Genomic DNA, 26031 nt, shown 5'->3' on the forward strand with positions numbered 1-26031 from the left:
TTAATCCCTATCGAAAAATTCTTTATCTCACTTCATTCAGGGTATGATGATACTACAAGAGAAAAAAATTCAAAATAAAAAGTATTAATGACAACTAAGCAGTTTCCACTCTCTTTCACTCTGGTCACTGTATTACACACAATGTCACATTAAACGTGTAAATGTATTTCCCTGCATGGAGCTCAATTAGAGGCAGAGAACATACCAGTGTTATCATCATCTTCTTCTTCTTCTTTGGGCTGCTCCCGTTAGGGGTCACCACAGCGGATAATCTGCCTCCAATACCTTCTGTTCTAAGCATCTTCCTCCCTTACACCAACCGCCTGCATGTGCTCCCTCACCACATCCATAAAGCTTCTCTTTGGCCTTCCTCTTTTCCTATGGCCTGGCAGCTCCATCCTCAGCATCCTTCTCCCAATGTAACTCTCATCTACCCTACACCAGTGTTATATAAATTAATATTATCATCATCAACATCATCATCATCATCATTAGTAGTATCATCATCATCATCATCATCATCATTATTATTATTAATAATAATAATAATAATAATCATAAATAATGACAATTATAATAATTTACTGCTCAGTGACAGGTGGGCATTTTGTGTTGTGGTGAGTTCAGTTGTCTTTCCCTTCAGAAGCAGAGTAGACCAGAGTTACTGTGGTCCACAACTTCTTCACAGAAGGACTGACCTTGCACCTTAAATGCAAAACAATTTAAAGTGATCAATAACTATTACGTTTCTTCTCAGCTCCACTAAAATCCAGTTTGAGCTGCCCAGTTGAATCAAGTAGCCCAATACTGACTTGCATCGTCTTTTCACCGCCATACTGCAGGGGGCAGCAGTGAGAGTCAGTCAGGTGCGCATGCGCAAACAATTTGAACACAAGGTGCGAAAATGGGCTTGAGACGCCTTTTGCCTCTGGTAGCATAATAATAAACGTAATAAATAGATGCTCGTTATTTGTCCAGTTATGAAGGCGGAAGGGGCGAACCTCGAGCAGTCGTTGGTTTTCTTTGACTTGGAGACCACGGGACTCGGTAAGACAAATCTCTAACTTGAACTACTTTCAAAGCGATCTGACGATATAAAGTCGATGTCGCGATAAGAGACGAGCTTCCGTCGGGGTTTTGGTTTGCATCATATAGCGATAAGTCATTTAGATGTTGTTGTTTTTCTGCTCGTAAGTTTCCGTTTAACATAAAAGTGTTTAAAACGAGCTGAGGTGCTAGCTCTGAGTGAAGTGATTAAATAGCGCCTTTACCTACGAGGGCCCGTTTAGGTCAAAATTCATAGCAGTCAGCTGCACAACTTTATATACACAAAAGTTACTCCAGATGTTCCAGATGTTCATGTCAGAGTAACTTTTGTGCATGTGAAATAAAACATTGTGCATGTGTGGGGTACACACATGAACTTGATTGCGTATGAGAGAAACGTGGTTGTCTGTTGGAGACATCTGTGTGTACAGTTTGGCCTTAACAGCCTCATATTTACCTCCTTGGTTTTCGTATATCACTCAATTATTGATGATATTATATTTAGTCTAGATAAAAGTTAACGTTGAAGCAGCAGTAATCCTCACAATATCATCCTGTTATTGAAAGAAAATATGAAATGGAAAATATTGGTATGTTTGATTATTTGGTCGAATTAGACCATGACTTCGTGCCCTGACTCTGCTGTGTAGGCTCCTTGGACAGACTTTTGATTTATATAAGCGTTTTGTCACCATGTCAGGTCAGAGCTGTGAGATCGTCCAGTTGGCCGCTGTGAGTGGGAGCCACTCCATCAACCTGTACACCATCCCGAGCTGCCGGGTGCAGCCCGGAGCGGCCAAAGTGACCGGCTTCAGGGTCCGCAGGCGCAGACTGTTCCTCCATCGAAAGCCGGTCCTCACCAACTCCCTGAAAGAGGTGTTTGTTTCATTTATCGCCTTTCTACGCATGCTGCAGCGGCCTCTGCTCATCGGACACAACATTCGCCGCTTTGACTGTCCGCTCCTCGCTCGAGCGCTGGACCACCTGGGCCTCAGGGTTGAGTTTCAGCTGGCAGTCACGGGCTACTTGGACACGCTACCGCTAGCCCGTGAATTATTTAAGGACCACGGGCTCCGGAGCTTTCGACAGGAGAACTTGGTTCGGGAGCTCTTGGGCGCAGGCTACAATGCCCATGACGCTCTGGAGGACGTGCGAGCTCTGCAGGGACTGTACGCCGCGCTTCGGCCCACCGCAGAAATGATCGGCAGACATTTCTTCACTCTGGATGCCGTGGTCGTCAAGTCTGCCTCAAAGCCTGCGGTAGACAAAGCCACTGTACCGTCCAAATTAGCAGGACGGCGCCCCCTGTGGGAGCACTTTAAACAGGCAGAGAGGGTCACAGAAAACACAGCAAAGGACAGTGCGGGACCACGCGATACCAAACCTCAGGCTCATTAAGTATTTGAAGCAGGTTTTCAAACTACTTGCCCGAAGTGTTACCTCAACTGATGTTCCTGATTGCACATAATCTGTTAATATGTTCTTTTAATTTATTTTATTTAAGTGGGAGGGGTGAAACACATTTCTTTTTTTGCTAGCTTGCAGCACAAGCCCCTGGAAGAAGTTTCAAGGGAACGGAAGGAGGATGTTACGCAAATGTTGTATCCTCCTGCTGTAGCGCGATCAAGATGGCCGAATAGCTGTTTAATATCAGAAAGATTATGTTGAATTAGGGTTTAAGTACCTTGCTAAGAGGTGTTTCAGCTGCTCTGCGGGCTTAATTTAGTGGTTCCTGCCCTTATACTTGCATTATTGTATAATGTAAATTATCAATGCAACCTCAGTCCTATTTAGGTCATTTATTGTTCCAGCCTTGAGAAAGATTTTCAATATTGAAATACTTCAAGATGAAATAAATAATAAAAGTAAGTTTTTATGAGTGTATTCTGTAGTTTTTAGTACTTAGTTAACTAAATTATATTACATATCACATACAATAATAGAAATGGTGGCTAATTTGTAAATTAATAACACATTGACTCTTACTATAAACCTTTCATATATATATACACACACACACACACAGTGGTGTGAAAAAGTGTTTGCCCCCTCCAGATTTCTTGTTTTTTTTGCATGTTTGTCACACTTAAATGTTTCAGATCATCAAACAAATTTAAATATCAGACAAAGATAGTACAAGTAAACACAAAATGCAAAAAAAATCCAAACCTACATGGCCCTGTGTGGAAAAAATGATTTTGCCCCCCCCCCCCCCCCCTGTTGAAACATAAATGAACTGTGGTTGATAACATCTTTGGTGACTTCAATTTCTCTAAGGAAGGAGAAGAGAAGGAGAATGTGAGGCCATCTGTGCGTGACCTCAAGCTGAAGCGCACCTGGGTTCTGCAGCAGGACAATGATCCAAAACACACCAGCAAGTTCACCTCTGAATGGCTTCTTAAGAAAAACAAAATGAAGACTTTGGGGTGGCCTAGTCAAAGTCCTGACCTGAATCCGACTGAGATGCTGTGGCATGACCTTTTAAAAAGGCGGTTCATGCTCGAAACCTTCCAATGTGGCTGAATTCCAACAATTCTGCAAAGACGAGTGGGCCAAGAATTCCTCCACAGCGCTGTAAAAGACTGACAGTTATTGCAAACGTTTGATTGCAGTTGTTGCTGCTAAGGGTGGCCCAACCAGTTATTAGGTTTAGGGGGCAATCACTTCTTCACACAGGGCCATGTAGGTTTGGATTTTTTTTCCCCTCAATAATAAACACCATTTAAAAACTGCATTTTGTGTTATTGTCTAATATTTAAATTTGTTTGATCTGAAACATTTAAGTGTGACAAATGCAAAAAAGAAATCAGGAAGGGGACGTACACTTTTTCACACTTATGTATGCCACAGAACCTTTCAGTACTCAATAAGCAGCGATGCAATTTGATCAGCACTGTTAAAGTTTCAAGCCAAATAATCCCAAAAATATTTTTGGCAGTGTAGAAACAGCAAAACTTTATTCGTTTGTTTCAAAGACGCTCTCTGCACACTCATGCTTAAGTATCATAATGCCAAACCATGCCTTCATTGCAGACCGTATCGCGGCAAGAATTATCTTCACAGTAGTTTTAAATCAAACCGTTAAAACATTGCACCCATTATTACAATTATGTAAATCAAAAATACCAACGCTTGGGTGCAAATAGTCCTCACAAAGATTAGGGACCCCTTGAAACTACCAAATGTGCCCTAAACCCAGTTACAAATGTGGTGGCTGGTTACCTGAAGGGATTCACTTGAAACAGTCAAATACAAAATGATTAGCAGCATAATGACTTTTTTTTTTTAAATCATGGTCAATAACACATGTACATGTTTGACAAATACTTGCATACATATTCTTCTGTATCTAACACAGTGGAATATATCTAAACATCATGATTAGATAGCCAGTAATGTAAATGACCAGCCTTGGAATTGATATGATTAATGTACGTTTGTATAACATACAAAGGAACATGTTCTGAAGTCTGAATGGTAGCATGGGAATAGTCATGGATCAGACACCGACAAAGCACCACAGCCACAACTTCAAAACAGAGGAAAAACGAATCGTGTAGCAAGTAAAAGACATACCAGTGTTGGGGTCAACTCACTCCCGGCTCAAACAACACATTTCAAGTTAAAACTTCCATTCACGTGTAGATTCGTTGGCTGGTGACTTGATAGAGCGTTCACTGTTAACTATTTTATCCAACGTAGGAGACGTTAAACTACATAGAAAATAAATATTGGGCTTCTTTCTTCACATATCTGCATATTGCACTGCACTAAATAAGAAAAGGTGCAACTCATTTTATAAACATCCCATAACCGAAAGTAGCATTTGCATGATTACAATTCTATGGTAGCCACGACCACACCCGACACACAACATTAGGTGAATAATTTAATAAAACATAAAACCTTCATATCATACAGAGCAACTTGACATTGACCTTTGATGGTCAACATAACTGCAGAGGTTACATCCGTTCTCTTCTGCATCACGTTGTGGACTGAACCAGCACGCACTGCACGGATAGAACATCGTAGTGCACATTGTAAATCTCTTAAATAAAGCTGAACTGAGTGTGCAACAGGCAGTATCAGTGCAGTTCATTCTTATAGGATGGGGCAATCTCATAGGTCCCATTCAAGCAATCCAATAATCAAAGCATTCCAGTGGAGAAGTCCCTCCGAGCGCAACAAACCCTTCATGGAAAACGGAATCGGTCACTGTGCTAACGCACGGCAATGAGGGAACTATAACGACTTGATCCTCACACATGCGTTCTTCTTTTGGATAAATCGCTTTTATGTTTAATAGGTCCTGTCGGGCTGAGTGTGGCCACTTTCTACCCAAACCCATCACTGCCAAGCTCATGATTGACGTTTCTCGTGTAATCGTTATGGGTGACGCCTGCACAGGCACCTCGGCATTTCGCCGCTTATCACCACTATTCCAGACTGAGTTTACAAAAGGTGGGACTCACGGTTTGGAAATGAACTAAACTCCAGACAGACTTCCACCGATGGCCTTTAAAATGAAATCAACCGGCCGTTTAACAAAACTAAAATGCACACTCAATTCTCAACAGGGATGAGTGGTAATACTGCGCCCGGCGGCCGTTCTCCCCCCCGCACATCCGTTCTAAAACATGGATGGTGGGTTTGAACGAGCGCGTCGCCTCCTCACTGGACCCGAAAAGAGTAAGGCGGTGGTGTCTTTACGCCTCGGCAGGTGTCGCTGAGCACAGACGGGCTGAATCCAAAAGCTCCTTCTGCATCTTACCGACTAAACAGTGCACAATAACAAGACGCGCAAAGCCTCAGTCTCCACTTCACTCCGATTTATCAACGTTTCAATTCAGTGTGCGGGAAAATGGCCTTCTAAATAACAGGCGGCAAAAGGCGCTTGGAGCCCGGCCCGCTCGGTAACTACAGGAGGCAGCAGGCCCGAAACATGGTCATTCCCGACTGGGAGGTGACATGGAGGGAAACCGTCTCGTTGGCCGAGATGAAGAGGACGGTGCCGCGCTGCAGGGGGATGTCGGAGAGGGCGGCTGCGGAGGCCGCGGTGGCGTCGCCATCGACGACCAGAAGAATTCCCGCGCAATCCAACGGAGCGACGGTGTACTGTTTGACCGAGGCCGGCACCTAGGGCCAAGGTACGAAAATAACAGTTCGAAATGAATCCGACACAAATGTATTGGGATTGCAGTGCACATTCCAAGTGCTTGAAATGTATTAGAGGCAACAAAACAACCGGAGTTGAATGGTCCTCTACAGTGGGAATGTCCCTTTAAAAATGCTTCAGCTCATAGGACTCCAAAGGCTGACATTTGGTTACCTGTATCCTCATGACGGTGAAGTCCGGCACCGGCGGGTCGTAGATGGAGACGAAGGGGTCCGAGGGGTCTCGGACCGGGGGGAAGAGCTTGGCGCTCGCCGGGGCCGGGCTGTAGTTCAGCATGTGGCACAGCGTGTTGACGTCGATGTACTTTGGGGTGAGGCCGGCCCGCACCGTGTTGTCGGAGCAGGCCATGCACTCGATACAGTCTGCAAAGGGAGGAAGACGGGGACACAGAGGAAGAACATTTGTTTAGGCGTTTGTATTCATGAAGACGTGTATTTTTAACCCCGACGTAGCGGGATTATTACCTGCTAGGTGTACTGGCACCACGTGTCACTTTATCAAATGATGTGACGGGAGAGAGGATTGGGTCTCATTAATAGTGTGAATAAAGAGCACAGGCACAAGCACACAAACCAACACACCAACAAGCCCCGAGACGGCGGAGGTGCCGGCCGCAAACCTGTTGCCTACCTCATCATTTTATGCGAAACAGCTGTTAATCACTGCACTGAAGACTTTTCTGAGCAGTGATAATCACACTGTACCAAAAATTAAAAACCTCCCGGTAAAGGTTAAAACAGGCACCTCAATAGGGGCCTCCTACACTGACCTCCGTACAAATAGGCGTGAGGTTCGTTGGCCCCCAAGAACATGGCCTGGCCGGGCTCCAGGTGGACCTGGTTGAGGAAGTAGATGGAGAAGCAGCCGATGTCTCCCGGGTACTGGGAGTGGAGGCGGAGCAGCAGATCTCCGTTGCACCCCGCGGTGTCCTTCCCCGCTGCAGCTGGACGGGTTACAAACATCCACCCGTCAGAAAAAGGGGTTGCAGCGGCTTCACGTTTAGGTGGAAATAGGTGGTGGGTTTGTGGCAATTCCAAGGTGTCATTATTACGTATTATTCCAGAAAAAACACATTTATGGTATTTTACAGAGCCTGGAGTTCAACCACCACCCGTGAATGAATAACATTAGCGCAGTGACTTTGTTTGATTTTCTACCGATCACCTTTCTGAACGGCAGATAAAGATGATGCAAACCTAGCTGGAAAGAAAACATCACCTTCTACTTGAAGGTGATGAAAAGTACCCGTGACCCGTGCTTCCTGAAGTTAGTGTTTAACAATTTCGAGTGCAGATCCACTTTTTAACACAAACCTGAACATTAGTTGAAGATGTTGAATTGCTGTTGAGCAATGAGCCTGAGATATTCAGCAAAAACTAACCCTGAGCTCTGGAAATAAGTTTGCTAACAAGATAACAAGATTTTTTTTATTATTATTTTTTATTATGCTTTGCAATTGTGTTGTACAAAACATTCTGTTGTTTCTTTGTCTTATATCAATTCATTTTTAATAATTGTGTACTTAATTATGAATTATCTTAATTATTTTCAACTGTACTCTTTAATTACGTTTTTTATTATACTGTATCTAAGGATTTATCATAGCTATTATATAAAATGATTCCCAATGCTGGCTCTCTAATAAATGTAGGATTAAATCTAACAATTTTAAACAATGGCTCCTCAAGCCTCCTCCTCCTCCTCCTCCTCCTCCTCCTCCTCCTCCTCACCTTCTTCGGTGACTCTCTTCACCAGCAAGTTGAGTTGATCGACAAACACTTTCTTCTCACAGTTCATCATCCTGGTGAAACACTTCTTCAGTGCCTGGCTCGCCTGGACTGTGTCTCCCGCGCTGCACCGCAGCTCTTCTGCGGCCTCGTTACCCACCAGCGCATGGAACTCTGGGACGGCTGATATGCCACGGGGATGGCCCGTGAAATGGGAAATTAACTACTTTTACATAAGGTTTGGCATTCAAAAAAAGGTCACGGGGCATCTTAAGGCGCATGGACACACACATACCGTATATATATACGGTATGTGTGTGTCCATGCGCCTTAAGATGCCCGTGACGCTGTGTGTGTGTGTGTGTGTGTGTGTGTGTGTGTGTGTGTGTATGTATGTATGTATGTATATATATATATATATATATATATATATATATATATATAAAAAAAAAAAATTTCATGAACACTTTTACCATCTAATGGCACTCACATTTGAGGAAGTCGAGGATCTCCTCCACCGGCCTGAAGCCACAAAGGCCCTGGAAGTGGGTAAGAGCAATGGCCATCTCTGGCTTGTGGTTGTTGTCTGGATAGTGCTCTGGAAACTGAGCATGGAGACGTGCGGCCAACTCCTGCCCAGACCACAATGAGGAAGGAGAAGATTTAAAAGAGCATAGAAATTATCTCACCAGGATCCTTTCAGTGTCAATTGTCCTGTATCCCGTTGGATGTAGTACGCTAAATACATAAATAGACTATCAAAACTCTACATCGCAATTGAACAATTATCAATCCCCTCAGCAAATTTTGCCTTTAATCACATTGCAAGGTCATATGCGTCACTTTTGGTCTCCACTTTTATTTCGACAATTTAGATTGTTACAAAACCCGTAAAAACAACCATTCACTGGCCGCTTAGTGATGAGGTAATGTGCAGATTTAAGAACTGCCTCTGCAGGTGCACTCACCCTGTTAGGGTGGGCCTGTATGGACAAGGCTGTATTGACCGACAGAACCTTGAAGAGAAAGGGCAGCTGGTCCTGGAAGGTATCCTTGACCTTGGAGCCCAGGCAGCCGGGGAAGTGAGCGATCCACTGGCCCAGGGTCGTCTGGGTGATCCTGTTGTCCTTGATCTGGGCATCGCCTTTAGGGTGAGCGCCCATCCACAGCTGGGAGAGAGAACGGGGGGGAGTTTAAGAATATGATCAGGTTGAAAACAGATGTAGCATGTTTTTATTACCTCTCTTGGTCATGGTGGGAAGAGGTAGTATTTAATAGTATTGAACTTGCAACCAGAAGGTCAAAGTATTAGATTCCCAAATCATGTTGTGATGCCAGCTACTCAATGGCAAGCTGCCACGCACTGTGGTTCCATTGGTTAACTCTGAATGTTCTCTATTTAGTTATAAGAATGTGAAGCAATAACCTTATCTGAACACACAACTCTTGGTCGTGGTGGTATTGCAAAAAGCAGTCTTGCTTGGAGCCTTGCTCCAAAGCCGTGTAAGCAATAGCAACCCCATGATAGAGGAACAAGTTAACAAAGAGGTGTATTCAGTTGTAGACAGACAATGTTACCGGTTAGAATATAAAAGGTGTATGACGGGAGTATACTGGTGACTCATGAGCATCATATATAATTAGGTGAGTACAGTCAACTGTAGTCACAGCATGTGACTGACTCCTATTATCCAGGGGGGGACTTGACATTCCATTTTTCAAGCCTTCCTCCTTCACTGACTTGACAAGTACAGAAGCAACCCTGCGTTTGAGAGTGGTGCAATATACGTTCTGTGGTCTAAAGGGATGTACCATCAAACCTCCCGAGGAGAAAATGAAATAAACTAGACAGGAAAACCTGTACGAACACAGAGACAGAGAAGAGACAATGTAAACCGGGAAAGTGGTCGGAAAGTACCTGTGCCCTTCCCTGTACCCAAAAATCTCATTGTGCCCGTCCCAAATCAAAACACAATAATAGATGACCCTGGCCCCCATTGCAGCCTTTACCCGCTGTAGGGCCTCGAAATGAAAATGTCAAACCACTTCCTATGACCTTTATGGCACAACGCTTCAGAGCCACAATAGCTAAATAAAGAATGGCAGAGAGATAAAGAGACTCTTCCAAGATCTTGACTTGTGTTTGAACCGTTGTGTTGATGTGTTCGGCATCATCGTCTGTTTGTGAAAAAGCACTATATGGCAATTAGGTAACTAAAATATTATAAATCGATATATATTGCATTATTTCTGATCTTACCAAAATAAGAACGTCTAAGGCTGTAAGGCGGCTCCTTCACAATGCATCACAGTTTGCTACGCAGTCTTAAATGGAAGAAAAGCCGGTTCTAGAATAGAATAAATGTCTTACCTCCGCATAGGGTTTGTCACCTTCAATGACAGCTAATGGATCCCCACCGACAACCAGTTTGGCCACTTCACTATCCAGTCCCACCTTGCCCCACGCATAGTTCTGCACAGCACACGTCAGTGGAAACACTGGGGAGGGAGAGAGAACAGGAGCGGCGTCGAATCCGAGGTTTTTGCTCCACGGGTACAGCGCGATGTCAAACCGTACACGTCATATTGTATACACCGTACTCTACGGCGGAATAGCGCACTTTTGCGACGCTCCCTTACTGCGCCGTTCATTGACAGCGAAACATCGGCGACTTTCAAAAAAAATAAAATAATAATAATAATAATAATAATAAATAAATAAATATAGGATATATTGATATATCTATAAAGTTACCCCGCTTCCTCTCTTAAGTCAACAATGCCTCCCGTGAAGAAACGTCAGCTCAAAAAAGACGTTAGGTCCCCGCGAACGGGTTTGTTGCCCATGACGTCAAAACCACGCCACGTAATTTTATCGTACGCTACGTCGATATACTATTGGTAAACATTGTGATTACGTCTACAGAACGAACGGTTTGAATGAGCAGCCAAGGCGTTACCGTACCTCTCACGTCCCCCATGGCCGCAGCGTCTGCCGGAGAGCGCCGATGACGTCACGGTCCGGGGGCGGCGTTCGTAGCTTTGTTTTATGCTGCGCTCCATTTCCGTTGAAGCTCGGAAAACTCCGACGCCCTGTTTGTCAGAGTGGAGGAACGGCTGTTTGAGTCAGCGTTCCACGTTAGAATTTCGGCGCAGATCGTTCCGAGTTTGTCGACATAACAGATCTGACGTCACAGTAATAACGCCATGCGCGGCTTTCATTTTCAAACACGTCCATAATCTAACTTCGCGCTAAACTACTTCTCTGTGTTTTATGTTACGTTAACATTGTAGCTTGTAACAGAATGACCGAGTTCACTTTTTGTTGGAATGCAGCATCATAGATAAACTGAACAACTGTTTACTCCTCCATAGACGTGATTTATGAGTTGTGTGATATCTTTTTTTTTTTTTTTCACCCGGCAGGATGGGTTTACCTATATTTAATCGTCTTTCTTAAATATATGTTTATTTGCGTTTCAAATGTCTAATCCAAAATAAAGATCCTGATAAAATAAGCTATAATACGCATGCACCATCTATCTATCTATCTATCTATCTATCTATCTATCTATCTATCTTAATCCAGTGATTTATAAACCTACCTATAAACCTATTTGTTTCTATCCCAATTTATTTTGATTGTATTTTATTCTATATATGTTAATCTTATTCTATAAGTATTCAACTTACTGTATTACGTTTTAGGAGTCAGTTAGTCGGTCTATTAGAAAGGAATTTTCTACTTTTATTTTATTTTTTTCCTAGGACATATTGTGTGCTATCACCGGGTGCGTTGCATTACATTTCACTGCATATATGTATGAAAGGATGTATATGTATGTGACAAATAAAAATAAAAATCTTGAATCTTGAATCAATACGAGCGGAGGGGGACACGTAACGCAAACAAACAAAACATGTACATTCAGGAAAACCCGAGGGGGGGGGGGCATTCCTGAATATGATAATAAGGAATAATATTAATAAATCCGACAGTGAATGACGATATAAGATCTAACGAACAACAAACAATGGGTAAGTAAGTAATCAATTATAAACGCCGTGAATTGAACACGAGCGTCTTGGGGACCGTCACCCCGCCCCCCCACGGGCGGCGCGCGGGACGTCGACGCCGACGTTCAGTCAGTTCTGACGCGGCGGTCGCGGTTTGCGCACGCGCGGTAAAGTTGGTTCGCGGAAGTCGAGCGGAGAGGCGTCCGCGGCAGCGCAGGAGTGATTCGCGTCTTCCCGTTCAAAGGAAAACGCAGATATTTACACACACACACACACACAAGCGGGCCCGAGAACGCGTCCCAAGATGTCGGGGTACGACAGCAACCCGTTCGCGGAGCCGGCGAACGATAACCCGTTCCATGTAAGTGCTGCTTTTTTTCCTTCGGAAAGTTCGCCCGGTCGGTCGAGCCTTACGCCGAGGCTGCGGGCGACTCGTTGGGTGGAACTCGGCGACGTTTCCACTTTTTTTTCTTCTCGGACGTTTGGTTTCGACGTGGCGTGATCGACGAGGCCTCCGCCCACTGAGCGAGCCGCTTTCGGGGACGGAGGGCGGGACCGCCGGACCCGCTCCGTCTTGGGGGGAGCTGCGACGCGGCTAGCACGGAGCGAGTTGGCGTTAATAAAATGGTCACGTCGTGGATTCGATTTACACAACGTACCGTGCGAGTCCTTGTCATTTTGGGGATCGAATCGACATTGCCGACACGGTTGTCCGGCGTCACGGGCGCGTTTGCGCCCCGTGTTTTGTGATTTGCTCTCCAAAAAAGGACAATTCTTTGCGTCCACACTGTGGAAACATATTCCATCCCTCTCGAATCTGCGTGTTTATCTGTCGTCCGTCAGAGTGAAGACTTGTTTTCAAACGCTCAGCGGTGGAGTAACTACTCAGGCCTGTTAAACGGAAGAACATCCTGGCACAAAACGACTCTGTAGTGAAAGGGAAAGCACCACGCTGCCATTTATACCCAAGTAAAACAAACAAGCGTTGCAGTTGAATGTAGATAAAGAAGTGGACGTACTTGTTATGCATGTCCTGATTACAATTTACATAATACATACTATAGATTGTGTCGTATTATTAGTATATGCACCTAAGTAATCATTGATGAGGAGTGAGAAATCTAGAGTAAAACGTATAGATATTTAGTTAGATTAATTACATTATTATTATTTGCTTTGAACTGTAGTTGGGTAAAAGTCTCTTAGACTGAATATACCTCCTTGCAAAATGTGCTTAAATGTAAAAGTACAAAGTGCTTGTACTATGCACAATACCAGTCATTATTTGTTCGTTTTTTCCATAACATAAATGTAGGAATGCCGTGCATCAGCAGTATCATAAAGAAGAGACAATCGAAATAGAATGACAATCGAAGAGGACGGTGTCATTTGTATTTTAAAATTTGAATGCCATCAAATACAGAATATCCATTGGATACCATTAAAATATGAAAAAATATCTTAGTGTGGTGTGTTGGCCATATCATTGTCAAACCCTTGTGTATATTTGATTATTTTGGTATGATTTCAGAAAAATATATTTATAGACATGGGCTATGTCTTGTGACACAGGGGAAGTAAGAGAGAAAAGCAGCTGTGCAATGATGAAGAAAATTAGGAATGGTTGTCGCTTTCAGGATGTAATGCATCCGCAGAGGATTGTTTTTTTCTCCTTGCATTTTTTTTCTTATTTACTTGGGGTATGTTCCAAGTTGAGCCAAGATAGACATATTCAAAGTGGTCACACCATTTTAAAGAATGTATTAGCAGTGATTACACTGTCACCCAGCCACAGAATATAAAACTGAAGGAGTTGACAAAGCCTTCTGTCGGCTTTGACCATAACCACATGTGCCAAGACCATTCACTATAGGCTACGAGGTTATGTTGCATATTCAGATGAGAGACATTGAATTAACTTGCCTTACAACTTACGTTAGAGCCAATATCACTGCTTAACCGATTATAACCATGAGATCTGTGTAGTTTAGCATCATACAAGAGGGGCCTTCATTTTTTTCTTTCTTTAAGTGAGTCTTTCATGGAGCCATGGGCCATAAAGGCCACTGCCAGGGTTTGCACTGGATGAATGAATGAGATGTTTATTTGTTCAAAGTGTGGTTAAATATTTTCTATCTCTTTGGCCACATGATTTCGACACCCTGGTAGAATTTTAAAGAGGCAACAGGCCAGACTCACGTGAAAAAGGGAAATCTAGGTACAACTCTTCCTTTCTCCATCTTTCCCAGTCTATTCCGGGGGTTGGGGGTGTCAGAGACACAATATCGTCTTTGACCCTAATTTTAGATTGTCCCTTGTGTTCATGTAGTTCTTTTTGGCTATGTGGCTCTTTTACCCTTGTTATGCAGACACCTCAAATACATAACGGTCTTTAACGTATTGGGAATGCTGTTTCCCTATGGGGTGGAGAAGTGGCTGAATAAATAGTTTCCCAGCGGCTAGAAAATGTCATGTAGAGTAGACTGCGACGTAGGCCACCTCCGGAACAATACAGTGCCCTGAGATGTCATTACATTACATTACATTACTTTACATACGTCATTTAACAGACGCTTTTGAGCGTGAGATTGCGCTACAGAGGATTTGGGTCCAGAGGTCTATTTAACTGCAATATACAGCTGTATTGTCATAGGTGCTCTCCACACCTTGGCAATTACTGGTTACCTGAGTCAATCTCTTTTCCTGGTCCAAGGGCTGTCTGGGTCAGTATTTCGAGTCAAGCCTACCCGGAGTCGGTTTTTACCATCGGGTTATAATGATAAGGACGGCCGTGTGGGATCAGTTCGGATCTCTGGTGTCCAACTTGTAAAATCAGATTTAATGGTATCTTGTGAAATAAGATCCTGTGGTTAGGTGGCAGTGTTCATTAGGGCAATAATTAATCATTGTTGTTTATCATGATTAATTGCTAACGTATTGTGATGAATTTAAGACAATGTCATGTTATGGGACACAATTTGTAGTCTGAATTACAGGACGTGGGAAGATATGACCTTAGATTTCTCAAGATAATGACCAGGTTTGAAATATACAAGAGTTTTATTTAAAAATGAAGGTAATGGTCTTGCATAGTACTTTTTTACCTTTACCAATACATCACCGTATTGTTAATGTGAGAAACCTCAGTGGATTCTTTAACCTGGAATTTGTATACATTTTAATATAAACAGATACAGTGATATACAAGGCACAATTCCTCAAATGATTATCGCGATTCTCCAACACATGTTGGAGAATCGTACATTGTTGTAAAGCAACATGGGGCAAAAAAAAATGGCTTAATCATTTATAAGAGTATTCCTACATAGCCGTCTGTTGCCATTCTATTCAGCACGTGAGGCGGAGACAAACATTTCCACTCAATGAGAAGGTTAACAGGTGTGTCCAGAGCAGATTCAGACAGTGACGTTACGGTTTGTCACATGACAAGGATTCGTGACGCATCGGCTTATCATGAGCGTTTCTGGTCACAATCCTTTTTTTTTTTTTTTTTCAAGAAGATTCCTTACTTATGGAAGATTTAAGACGATTCCTTACTTATGGCAAATATGTAAAAAAAAAATACGTTTCTTATAGAAATACATTTCATTTGAAGTTTCTTTAAAAAAATCAACCAAAATAAACATTTTCCTTCAACTTCAAACAAAAAAAACCTATCCTTCTCATGGTTTTCTATAACCCCTCCACTTCACATTAGAACTGGAACTGTAGATGGAAGAGTCCATGAAAGTCCAAGCTATGTACTAATGTCTGTAAAACCTTTAACATCCATGTACTTACAAAACCTATGACCCACAATGTCCTCATAAATTTGCCTGAGTTCAAATACAGTACTACCTTTTACGTTTCATCTAATAAATGTGGTCCGCTTCCTTATCAACTCCAAACAGGGTCCAGGAGAACTTGGCTTTCCACCTCGCTTGTGAGACAGGGCTTACAGTCACTTATTTATGCTCCACAACACTCCTGGCATCACCTTTATTGTCACACATTAAAGAGAGTGAAACCACCAGAGTCATTTAATGTTTACAGACACTCCAAGCCCATCTCCTGCGAGGAAGTGGATTATCTTTGGCTAATGATTGATCTTCACCATCCTGTAGGTTATTGCAACAAAGTCTCAAAGTTATTGTAGTTTGCAGTGTGTCTTAACCAATTTGCTCTATTGGGAAAAATAAAAATAAAAAATCCCACAAAAAAAACAGGCTATTTCTCTTCCCCATCTTGTATAGGTAGCGTTGCTGGAAGAGGCCGGTGTAGGTTGGATTCCCATGTTACAAAGTGTCTGCGTGCACCTTGACTTCCAACCACTGGAGTACATATATTACCCAGGAATAGAATAGATTCAGTTTGAAGGCATTAACAGAATATTTATATATATATATATATATATATATATATATATTATTTTTTTTTAATTATTATTATTATTTATTTATTTTATTTTTTCCCCAATTGCAGGGTATTTCTGCACTTCAGATCTAGTAGCCAACAAGGATATAACTGGAAGCTGGAAATATCATCACAATTAAATTAATACCCCGTTTTCTTTTCAACAAATTATGATGGATAATAGATGATTGCACTTGGTATAAATGCTGCGCTCACTGAAAACAATCCAAACCACAAAAATTGGAAGCCTGCGTGAGAGCAGAGGTCCAGCTCATGATTTCAGGCCCAGAACAGTACAGTGAAGCAGCCCGAGATAACGTTGATACTTCCCTTTCATTGAGAAGGGGGAATGAGACAGTTGTTTATTTCAAACCATTAGATACTGAGCTATAGTTGATCAGCTCTCAGTGATTTTTTTTAACTGACCTGTCGTGCTGTATTGTTTTCCAGGATCCTTCAGTAACACAAGTTACCAACTCTGCCATAGAGCCGGTCGACCAGTTTAACCCCTTCCCTGCCCACCCCTCAGTAGGTCAAATCTATCGATTCCTTATCATTTATCTGTTGAGATTTGTAAGGATTAACCGCTTTCCTGGTCTTGTTTTATCCATCCCATGTATTTTTCAATCTTCAACTTGATGTTGCTAACGTTGATATAATAATAATAATAATAATAATTATTATTATTATTATTATTATTATTATTATTATTATTATCATTTCTTTTTTACAGGACAGCCTGGCTTCCCAAACCACCCCGGCCACCACGTCTCCCTACCAGCCGGCCGTGCTCCAGCCCTCCTCAGAGCCCAACCCTCAGGTGGGTGATGTGACACTGCTGGGTGCTCAAGCTCGGCACGCCTCCTATTAATGAAACATTCAATTAAATATCATATAATATGGAATTAAATATAAATTTAATATTACGATTTTTTTGAATGCATACATTTCATTCGGTAAATTGATTAACAGGATTACATGTTTGTATGATTTATACCCAAATTTTCTTGAAAACCAATAACCTCTACTCTATGATAAGCAGCACAAGCATGGCTAAGCTAATTACTTAAATATGACTGAGAGATAAGCTTCCCCTACACCTCCATAGTATCATCTCCATTGGCAACGGGCTAACAAGTGTTACTTGAGGATGTTGTGTGTGTGTGCAGACGCTCAGCCTACTCAGTTTACCCAATATTCAGATGAGTCTCCTTTACCTCCGGTGGCCTCATGAATATTTATGAATTGAATGGGGGTTGTTGTTTTTTTGTGCTTAGCCGGACATCAGATCAAAGCTTAATTTTTAGTTTTATTTAATTTTTTCTCATCTCTGCTTAGCTTTAACACTATACAACCATTTTGTTTTGTAGTTTTGGTCACTGCACTTATTTGAGTATTGAAATTAACGCCACATACTCTGTTGTATCAATGCTTTTCGGTCTCTAATGTAATGCAACAAAGCATATAAACGCCCCAACCACATATTTATGTGCAGTAAGTTAGTATGTACAGATAGACCTTGAAACTAACCCAGGTTGTCACTTGTAATTGTTGTATAAAGCAGTTATTTTATTTGTTTGTTTGTCTATCTATCTATCTATCTATCTATCTATCTATCTATCTATCTATCTATCTAGCTATCTATCTAGCTATCAATTTAATTAATTAATCAATTAGTTAGTTAGTTAGTTAATTAAAAAAATATATTGTTCATATGTGGGTCCCGGCTTATTAACAAGTCAGTGAACCTCTGGAGTAAAGCCTCTGTCTGTGATTCCTTGGTGCCAACGCAGGCGGTGGCGGCTGCAGCGCAGGTCAACCTGCTGAAGCAGCAGGAGGAGCTGGAGAGGAAAGCTGCCGAGCTGGAACGCAGGGAGCAGGAGCTGCAGAGCAACACCACCACAGGTCACATGGGATCCGCTTCCTCCCTGCCTCCCCTCCTTAATCTCTGTTACCCCCCCCCCCCCCCCCACTCCATTCATCTAATCTTATCTCAACTCCTCGAGATTGGGAAACTTGGAATCCAGGAAGATGATTTTGGGGTCTGGGTTTCTGAAGCATCACATGACTGGCTGTGAGGTCACTTGTCCTTTTATTGTGAGCTCATGTGCGTTCCCTTCAATCAATCATCGACACAATGGACAATAAACTTCAGCTGTTGTTTTTTTTTTTTTCGTTTTTTTTTTTGTTTTGTTTTTTGGAAAATGCTTCACATTTATTTTAAAATATTCTTTCTTTTATTCTTATTTCGTATTTTTAATTCCTCTTAGATTCAGTGTTGTCGTAAAATAAATGAAATAAATTGATTCCTGGGTCAGCCACATTACAGGAGAATGGCACAAGGGTCAAACACATTCTACTGCGACAAAATGTCCATGACCACCAAATGGACACATTAGACAGAAGAACTTTGGAAATCCCGAATGAAACGAAAGAGGAGTAGGACACAAAGTGAAAAAAGTGGCACAAAGTAAAGCAAAGGGAGGCGTTCTTCTATGCCAGGAACCTCTTGTAATCAGACATTCCCTCCCTCAGATACCAGGAAGATGATGTCAGGAACAGGGCTTTGGGTCGTTCAGAGTCGAAATGAGAAATCTTCATGAATTCCAGTTGAATTCGAATTCAAGGACGTAGAAGTGAAATTCAAAAAGGAATGCAAGTTCATACTTATACCCCTTTTCCCACTGCGCCAAAAACCAGGTAACACCAGCTGACATCCAGTATTTGTCATTAGTGGGAAAGGTAACGCCCGAGTTTCAGGACATTAGACATTAGGTTTTTATCGGCTCCAGCTCTGATCGGCTCTGATGTCAACAGGACACCCGGGTCGACACAATCATTTTGGCCCCTTTACCTGCGCAATGTGACGTGCGTTGAAGTTCCAGGAATAGACAGGAATTTCAGCGTGTCATTCAATCATTTCATATCCCATTTAGAAATCCAAAATCCAAATCAGGTGTTACTCACTTATTTCCTGCATGCGGGACTGTGTGATGTTTTAAGAGTGGGGACCACAGCGCCAGCACCGCCCCAAGCCGTTCTCCCAACCGGAGGAGCGTCCCTGCTCCCCGCCTCCCCCATGCATGGTGTGAACACCGCTCCTTCAGAGATCCAGTACAAATATACAAAACATCAGATTCTTTTGAACGGCTCTTTTATAGGAACGAAGGGAACCGAGTCCCGCTGGGTTATGAGCCGTTTATTTATTTTATTTTTTTACCAAGTTTTACAGTTTTATGTTGTTTGTTTAAGTTGCTGTCTCCTCTACTGTTTTTAATATATTTTTTTCCCCCTAATCACACTGGAACCATGACACGCCCTTTTTCCTGCGCGTCCGTGACGTCAAACCAGAAAATAAACAGCATTTTTCATGGCAATCTGGAAGGCGTCAATACCTATTTTAGCAGGTTTACATGCACTTTAAAAAAAAAAAAAAAAAAAAGTGTTGTTTGGCAGAAAAATATCTAAGATTTTATAAAATGATTGTGTTGCGCGATTTTCCAAATTTCTTCACGTCACAATGAATTGACGTGCTTGTCCTGTCTTTCCATCCCAGTTCATTTCAAACTCCAGCTCATGAATTCAATGGGGCGGAGTTCTTATATCTGAATTCTGCACAGTCCTCATCAGTAACATGCTATTATGAAACGCTCTCCTCGTGTGAAACCGTTCTTTTTTTCATCTCCACAATTAGCGAATGTTGCATCTGTAACCAGTGGATGTCTTTGAATAAACAGGCAGACAGAACAACTGGCCCCCGCTCCCAAAGATGTTTCCCATCAAACCGTGCTTCTACCAGGACTTCTCAGAGGAAATCCCCATTGAGCACCGTCGGGTCTGCCGGATGATCTACTACCTGTGGATGTGTAAGCGCCCACGCTCAATTTCTAATGTCAAAGTACATTTAAACGTTTTTAAACTTCCATTCATATTTTGAACTTAATGATAACATCCAATACATCCAGTACCAACAGATATTATTTTTCTCCACCCAGCCCTGGGTGCAACAGGGCATGTGTGCTTGTTTAGGTGATGCTTGGCTGCTTTTGAACGCTGCGTTGATCTGTGTGAACACCGCCGCCTTGAGGCAATCTAGGGATACTACACACAACATACACTGTCAAAATGTGTTGAGAACAAGTACTAAACAGCGCTAGCAAATAGAAAGTTAAATCGATACAGACCAAAAAAAAAAAAAACAAGTCCCATAAGATGGAGACTCCCCAGGGGCATCTGGATTATTTATTCATAAAGTTCTTTTTTTTTTATTTTTTATTTTTTTTTTTAAAGCAGCCTTTTAACACTCTTTTCCTTTGCCTTTTTTTATTTACATTGAGGACCCTTTAGTAAATAGTCTCAACATTGACTCTTGCGTCAATCCTCTACTGTCTGAACGGAGCATTCTGGATAACCTGATGTAACCGCCAGGTCATTGGCGTCAGTGGTACCAGCATCATTTATGTCCGTGCTTCTCCTCGTTCTTCCCAAACACAGTGCACTGTGTGACTCTGTTCCTCAACCTGCTGGCCTGCTTGGCTTACTTCATCGCACACACCGCTGCTGGCGTGGACTTTGGCCTGTCCATCCTCTGGCTAATCCTCTTCGCCCCCTGCTCCTTCCTCTGCTGGTACCGACCCGTCTACAAGGCCTTCAAGTGAGTACGCCCTCCACTCCCACCTGAGTATTCTTGAAATGTTGATCTTTTAAGGGTCTTTTTAGTGGCAAATGGAGTTCATTTGCAACAGTTGTTTTTTTGTGTGTATTTCTTTTAGTGACTGCCATAAAAAAAAAAACATGTCTGCACTCCCTTGAAGCGATTGCTGTGATTTAAGTTAAAACTCAAATCCATACATCATCATTTAAGTAAACTGATATCTGAAAACCTTTGAAAAATAGATTACTTTTTTTTAATTTACATACTGGAAAAAAGAAAGTATTCAACAATAAACTTTGTGGAACATCAATACAAAATGTAAGAAATGTAGTCCACAGTGGTTTTGCATTGATAAAGAATGACAGTGTCATATTTCCGTCTGAAGCCCTTAACTCGCTCACTGTGGTCCTCTCTGTTCTCTTGCAGGACTGACAGCTCCTTCAGTTTCTTCATGTTCTTCTTCGTGTTTTTCTGCCAAGTTGTGATCTTCATCATTCAGTCCATCGGCATCCCCTTGTGGGGCAACAGGTTGGTCCGATCGATTATATTATAAACTGACCTTTTAAACCTGGGGAAACTAAATCAACGGTTGACCAGTGGAGGATTTTGTTGGTTATTGTCTCCCTAATGTCAAATTGTTTAATGAGGAAATATGGACGTGTGTGTGTGTGTGTGTGTGTGTGTGTGTGTGTGTGTGTGTGTGTGTGTGTGTGTGTGTGTGTGTGTGTGTGTGTGTGTGTGTGTGTGTGTGTGTGTGTGTGTGTGTGTGTGTGTGTGTGTGTGTGTGATTATTAGTGATGGTAAGAAGTGATGGTCAATTTGTCATAATAGAAAGTCTGAAATATTTGAGCCTGTTTTATGAAAATCTAGAGTTTAGGTCCATCAATTAATTCAATGTTATTAACCCCAGTTTGATTATTATTATTTTATTCAAATGGGATTTTGAATAAACCCCCACTCTAACTGATGGTGTTTTCTTCAATATTTAGGTGAGGTACTGTACTGAATTGTGATTAATAAAATAAAAGCTTATCTTGAGTCGCCCCAATCGCTTAAAATACATACAATACAATCACCGACTGTACAGAATAAAGAAGCTGGTTAAAACTGGTTGAAATATAAAGTTAAGAGTTCAATGGCTCAAAACATGATTATTATTTAGCATTTTACCGCAGCGGATCGTGGCGTTAACATGGACTTCAGAATGCCCTGCGCCTCGGTGTTATGTGTGTGCAGTACAAACTCTATGATGACAATTTTGGGAGCAGCATTAGACTAGCTGAACTTCTCTAAATGTACGTCATCACCAGCAGGTCAAATGAAATCTACAGTATATTGTAATTAATTATCCCAAAAAGCTTTAGAGGACAATACAGGGATGTCTAGAGGGATTCAATTGGATCGTCTCAACCCTCTGGAAACCTATGGAAACTGTCTCTCCCTCGCCTTGTAGTTGTGATGAAGCACAACTCAAGCCAACTTGAAGTCACATACCGTGTGTACTGTACTGTTGAATGGATGTTGGGTGGTTTGTTTTGGCTACTTGATATGTTTTACACAGGTATGCTTGATCCTGTAGCAGAATTTTACCTGACCCTCTCACACTGCTCCCCATCCAGTGGTTGGATCTCTGCCTTCTCTCTCCTCGGCACAAACAAGGCGGTGGCCATCATTATGTTAGTGGTTGCCAGCTTCTTCACCGTCTGTGCCGTGCTGTCGATCATTCTGCTCAAGATGGTGAGTTTTTTTATTTTATATTTTTAGTTTTCCCTCCTTTAATTAATTCAATTATTGACATTACATCACGTCATTCAGCAGACGAGTTGTCCACAGCAACTTTCAAATACATTTTGTCATATGTATGCGTGGAAGGCTCTGTCCACAGACACGGGTTCAGGGAGGGAGACGGAGACTTCCTGGCAGCGAGGTGCCAACAGAGCGTGGTTTTTATTCTAGCAAAAAGGCCTCGCTGGCCAAACGGGAACATTAAACAGAAATTAGATCGATCGTCGGTGTCCGTTCTGCGATCTGGTCCGCAGGCTCTTGCCTCCTGCACCACGCGCCTCTCACCGCAAGACAAACAACACATAAGAAAACTCTGGCCGCTGATCAGTCTTAGTCGGTATGGCCGCACCTGCAGACCACAGAGAGCTGATTTTACTTTCTCAAACACCTACTGCCGCGCCTCCATCCACTGATCGGATCTGACGCACCCTTTCCAGTTAAATTAGACAAAGGGCCGGTCAGGTCCGGAAAATCGTGTACGAACCCTCTATAGTAGTCTGCCAGCCCCAAGAACTGCTTTACCTCTTTCTTTGTCTCGGGCCTCGGACTGGTCACGACAGCCGTGGTTTTATCAATCTGGGGTCGGACCAGCCCTCGCCCCAGGTGGGACCCCAGATACCGTACCTCCCTCCTCCGCCCAACCGCACACTTCTTTGGGTTTGCTATGAGCCCCGCCCGCCTCACTCGAGCACCCGGTCCTTGAGTCTCTGGCTGGGGCCGATTTCTGAACAACCCGAACGGAAGCGTAACAAACTGCTACCAACCCTGCAGGGTGGAGAAGGCCTTTTTTCCTTGGACTCTGGAGACAAGGGAATCTGCCAGTAGCCCTTGATGCATCCAGTGTTGTGAAAATTGACGTGTTAAAATTTGTCACTGCACTCACCTCGGTAGTCACTTGAAGACTCATCTGTCGTCCCCATGTCCAGCATGGCCTCTCATTTGGCCTGCACAACGGAGACGGAATTAGGGACTGGGTGAGATGCCGACACGGCGGGGGTTTTATTTTAACAAAACCGATCGTTGGCCAAACGGGAACATAAAACAGAAATCAGGTTGATTATCAGCGTCGGCGTCCGTTCCGCGGTCTGGTCCGCACCACGCGCCTCTCACTGCAAGACAAACAACACATTAAAAAAAAACCTCTCCCAGCCAACTCGGGACAATCAGCGCCGATGGGGTTGTGCCGCGTGAAGAAGTCCGCGCTGCAACCAGGGCTTAACCACGCCCCCCACCCATCTGCCACAGTATGAAACCACTGTACACCAGTCACTAAAAACTTCTCTGGGAACAAGCAGCATTAGTACAGATTTTTATTTTATTTCATTTTATTTTATAGTTTTTCAAGATTCCAAAGGGTTTATTGTTATTTCAGCCACATGGGGGAACGGTAGCTCAGGAGGTACAGCTGGTCATCTAGTAATCTAAAGGTTCGATCCTAGGCTCCTCCTGCTAGCTTGTGTCCTTGAGCAAGACACTACAGCCTAATTGCTCCTGATGGCTGCGTCCATCGGTGTTTGAATAATTGTAGAAAAGTCGCTTTGGATAAAAGCGTCTGCTAAATGACTACATGTAAAAAGCCATATACACAGTGCAATGAGATAACGTTTCTCAAAGAACCTCGGTGCAACACAGAACACGTTTGGACGGCAGACTACATAAATTAAGACACATATTTGCACCGATTTGCTCTCGAGAGGACGCAAAGCGAACTGGTCGCACCGCCATCTTCGGCCGGATCATCGGTTTTCAAACAACAACTCGTATTTCACATTTTTTATGTTTTCAGGTTTTATTGCATAGTACTTAACAATTTAAGATGACTTTAAGACGAACAGGTCAGATATAGATTTACTTAAATTCTATCTATAATTCTCGGAATCTCCGTCTGTCTGTCCGTCCGTCTGTTGTATGTATGTCCATGATGATCTCGACAACCGTTCACCCGATCGACTTCGCACTTGGAGGGTGTATCGCTGGAGACCCAAGGACGTGCAGTGTCCAATTTGGTGCAGTTTGGACACGCCACACGTGTAATATTAATATACTTTGAATAAGCAAACAGGGACAGCATCCCAAAATCCATAGATTTCAGCACAACTCTTCATTTCAGGACCAAAGAACAAGTTTAGTCATTTTCCTTTTCGGGACACTACTGAAGGAATGGTGATCTCGCTCAGGGGACAGAAAAAAAAAAGTCTCCATTTTGTCATCGCCATCACCTGCACCCGGAGCTACATTAAAAACCCTGTGTGTGTGTGTGTGTGTGTGTGTGTGTGTGTGTGTGTGTGTGTGTGTGTGTGTGTGTGTGTGTGTGTGTGTGTGTGTGTGTGTGTGTGTGTGTGTGTGTGTGTGTGTGTGTCCAGGTGCACGGCCAGTACCGGCGCACGGGGGCCAGTTTCCAGAAGGCAAAGCAGGAGTTCTCCCAGGGCGTCGTCACCAACAAGACCTTCCAGTCCGCCGCCTCGTCCGCTGCCCGGGGAGCCTTCCAGGGAGCCAACTAAGGGTGGGGGGCCGGTGGGGGTGGGCCGGTGTAGGTCAGTTTGGATCAAGGTCTGTAGATTACCAGGTCCCGATGACAACAAAGTATCCATGCTTTCTTTGGCTTAAAAGGTTTTGTCATGTACCCACCCGTCTGGATCTCAGGCGGTGGCCTCTTTTTCCTGCACCACCCTTTTATTTATTCCCTTTCTGTTGAGTTCAGTGCTCACGGGGAATTTCAGTTTTCTTTTTTTTCTTTTTTTTTTTTGGACCTAGTGGCTGAACTTGCGTGAGGTAATAAGCCAACGCGTAGTGTGAAAGACCTTGAGCTGGGCTCGGCCGCAAGGCGCCTTCGCTTCCACCCGCGCCATTGACGACTTTCTCCTTCCCACATTCCTGTGCCCGGGTTCTGTGTATCTCCCGTCGGGGCCCCCGGCGGTGGCGGCGTCACTCTCTTGGCCCTGGTGAAGTCAGGGCGCAAATCAGATTTCGAGAGGCGATCGGGGGCAAAGTCTCCCAGGGAGTGCATTTAGGGGTAGAAGCCATGAATGAAGTTTGACTGATCGCTATTTTGTCGTGCTGTGGCTTTGTGTTTTCTCTGTGCACTTTTTTTTTTGTTGTTTTTTTGTTTTTTGACGCTCGTAAACTTGGGTCTATTCTGCACTTTTCTCAAGGGTGTGTGTGTGTGTGTGTGTGTGTGTGTGTGTGTGTGTGTGTGTGTGTGTGTGTGT

The 26031-nt window shown here is 43.1% G+C and overlaps 3 protein-coding genes across 4 annotated transcripts; 2 read left to right on the top strand and 1 right to left on the bottom strand.

Moving 5' to 3' along the window:
- Positions 1 to 980: 980 nt before the first annotated feature.
- LOC307232019 (protein PML-like) lies at positions 981 to 2445 on the top strand (the record flags this gene model as incomplete). The annotated part of the gene is made up of 2 exons (XM_080002900.1): positions 981 to 1047; positions 1748 to 2445. The coding sequence occupies 2 exons, from the start codon at positions 981 to 983 to the stop codon at positions 2443 to 2445; spliced, it is 765 nt and encodes a 254-aa protein (XP_079859026.1).
- A 977-nt stretch (positions 2446 to 3422) lies between these two features.
- Positions 3423 to 10978, bottom strand: mpi (mannose phosphate isomerase). 2 transcript variants are annotated; one of them, XM_080002605.1, is made up of 8 exons: positions 10919 to 10931; positions 10325 to 10452; positions 8922 to 9122; positions 8444 to 8585; positions 7957 to 8176; positions 6996 to 7169; positions 6380 to 6588; positions 3423 to 6186 (listed from the first exon to the last, which is right to left on the bottom strand). In XM_080002605.1, the coding sequence occupies exons 2-8, from the start codon at positions 10330 to 10332 to the stop codon at positions 5968 to 5970; spliced, it is 1173 nt and encodes a 390-aa protein (XP_079858731.1). In that variant the 5' UTR covers positions 10333 to 10452; positions 10919 to 10931; the 3' UTR covers positions 3423 to 5967. The 2 variants fall into 2 exon arrangements, with proteins under 2 accessions (XP_079858731.1, XP_079858730.1); XM_080002604.1 differs by having other exon boundaries at positions 3424 to 6186; positions 7957 to 8136; positions 10919 to 10978.
- Positions 10979 to 12274: 1296 nt separating this feature from the next.
- On the top strand, positions 12275 to 25323 carry scamp2 (secretory carrier membrane protein 2; the record flags this gene model as incomplete). Its single annotated transcript, XM_080001885.1, has 9 exons — positions 12275 to 12331; positions 16834 to 16911; positions 17117 to 17203; positions 18177 to 18288; positions 20121 to 20249; positions 20878 to 21037; positions 21464 to 21565; positions 22657 to 22774; positions 25186 to 25323. The coding sequence occupies 9 exons, from the start codon at positions 12275 to 12277 to the stop codon at positions 25321 to 25323; spliced, it is 981 nt and encodes a 326-aa protein (XP_079858011.1).
- Between the last annotated feature and the right edge of the window lie 708 nt (positions 25324 to 26031).

This window comes from Zeus faber (genome assembly GCF_960531495.2).
Source record: "Zeus faber genome assembly, chromosome: 6".
Lineage (NCBI taxonomy): Eukaryota > Metazoa > Chordata > Actinopteri > Zeiformes > Zeidae > Zeus > Zeus faber.

What these genes read in the sequence shown, in the direction of transcription:
- mpi (XM_080002604.1), bottom strand. An exon ending in GTGACAAACCCTATGCGGAG is followed by an intron (nt 9,123 to 10,324) that starts GTAAGACATTTA and finishes TCTCTCTCCCAG; the next exon opens with CTGTGGATGGGCGCTCACCC. An exon ending in TCACGCCTATTTGTACGGAG is followed by an intron (nt 6,589 to 6,995) that starts GTCAGTGTAGGA and finishes CTCCCTTTGCAG; the next exon opens with ACTGTATCGAGTGCATGGCC.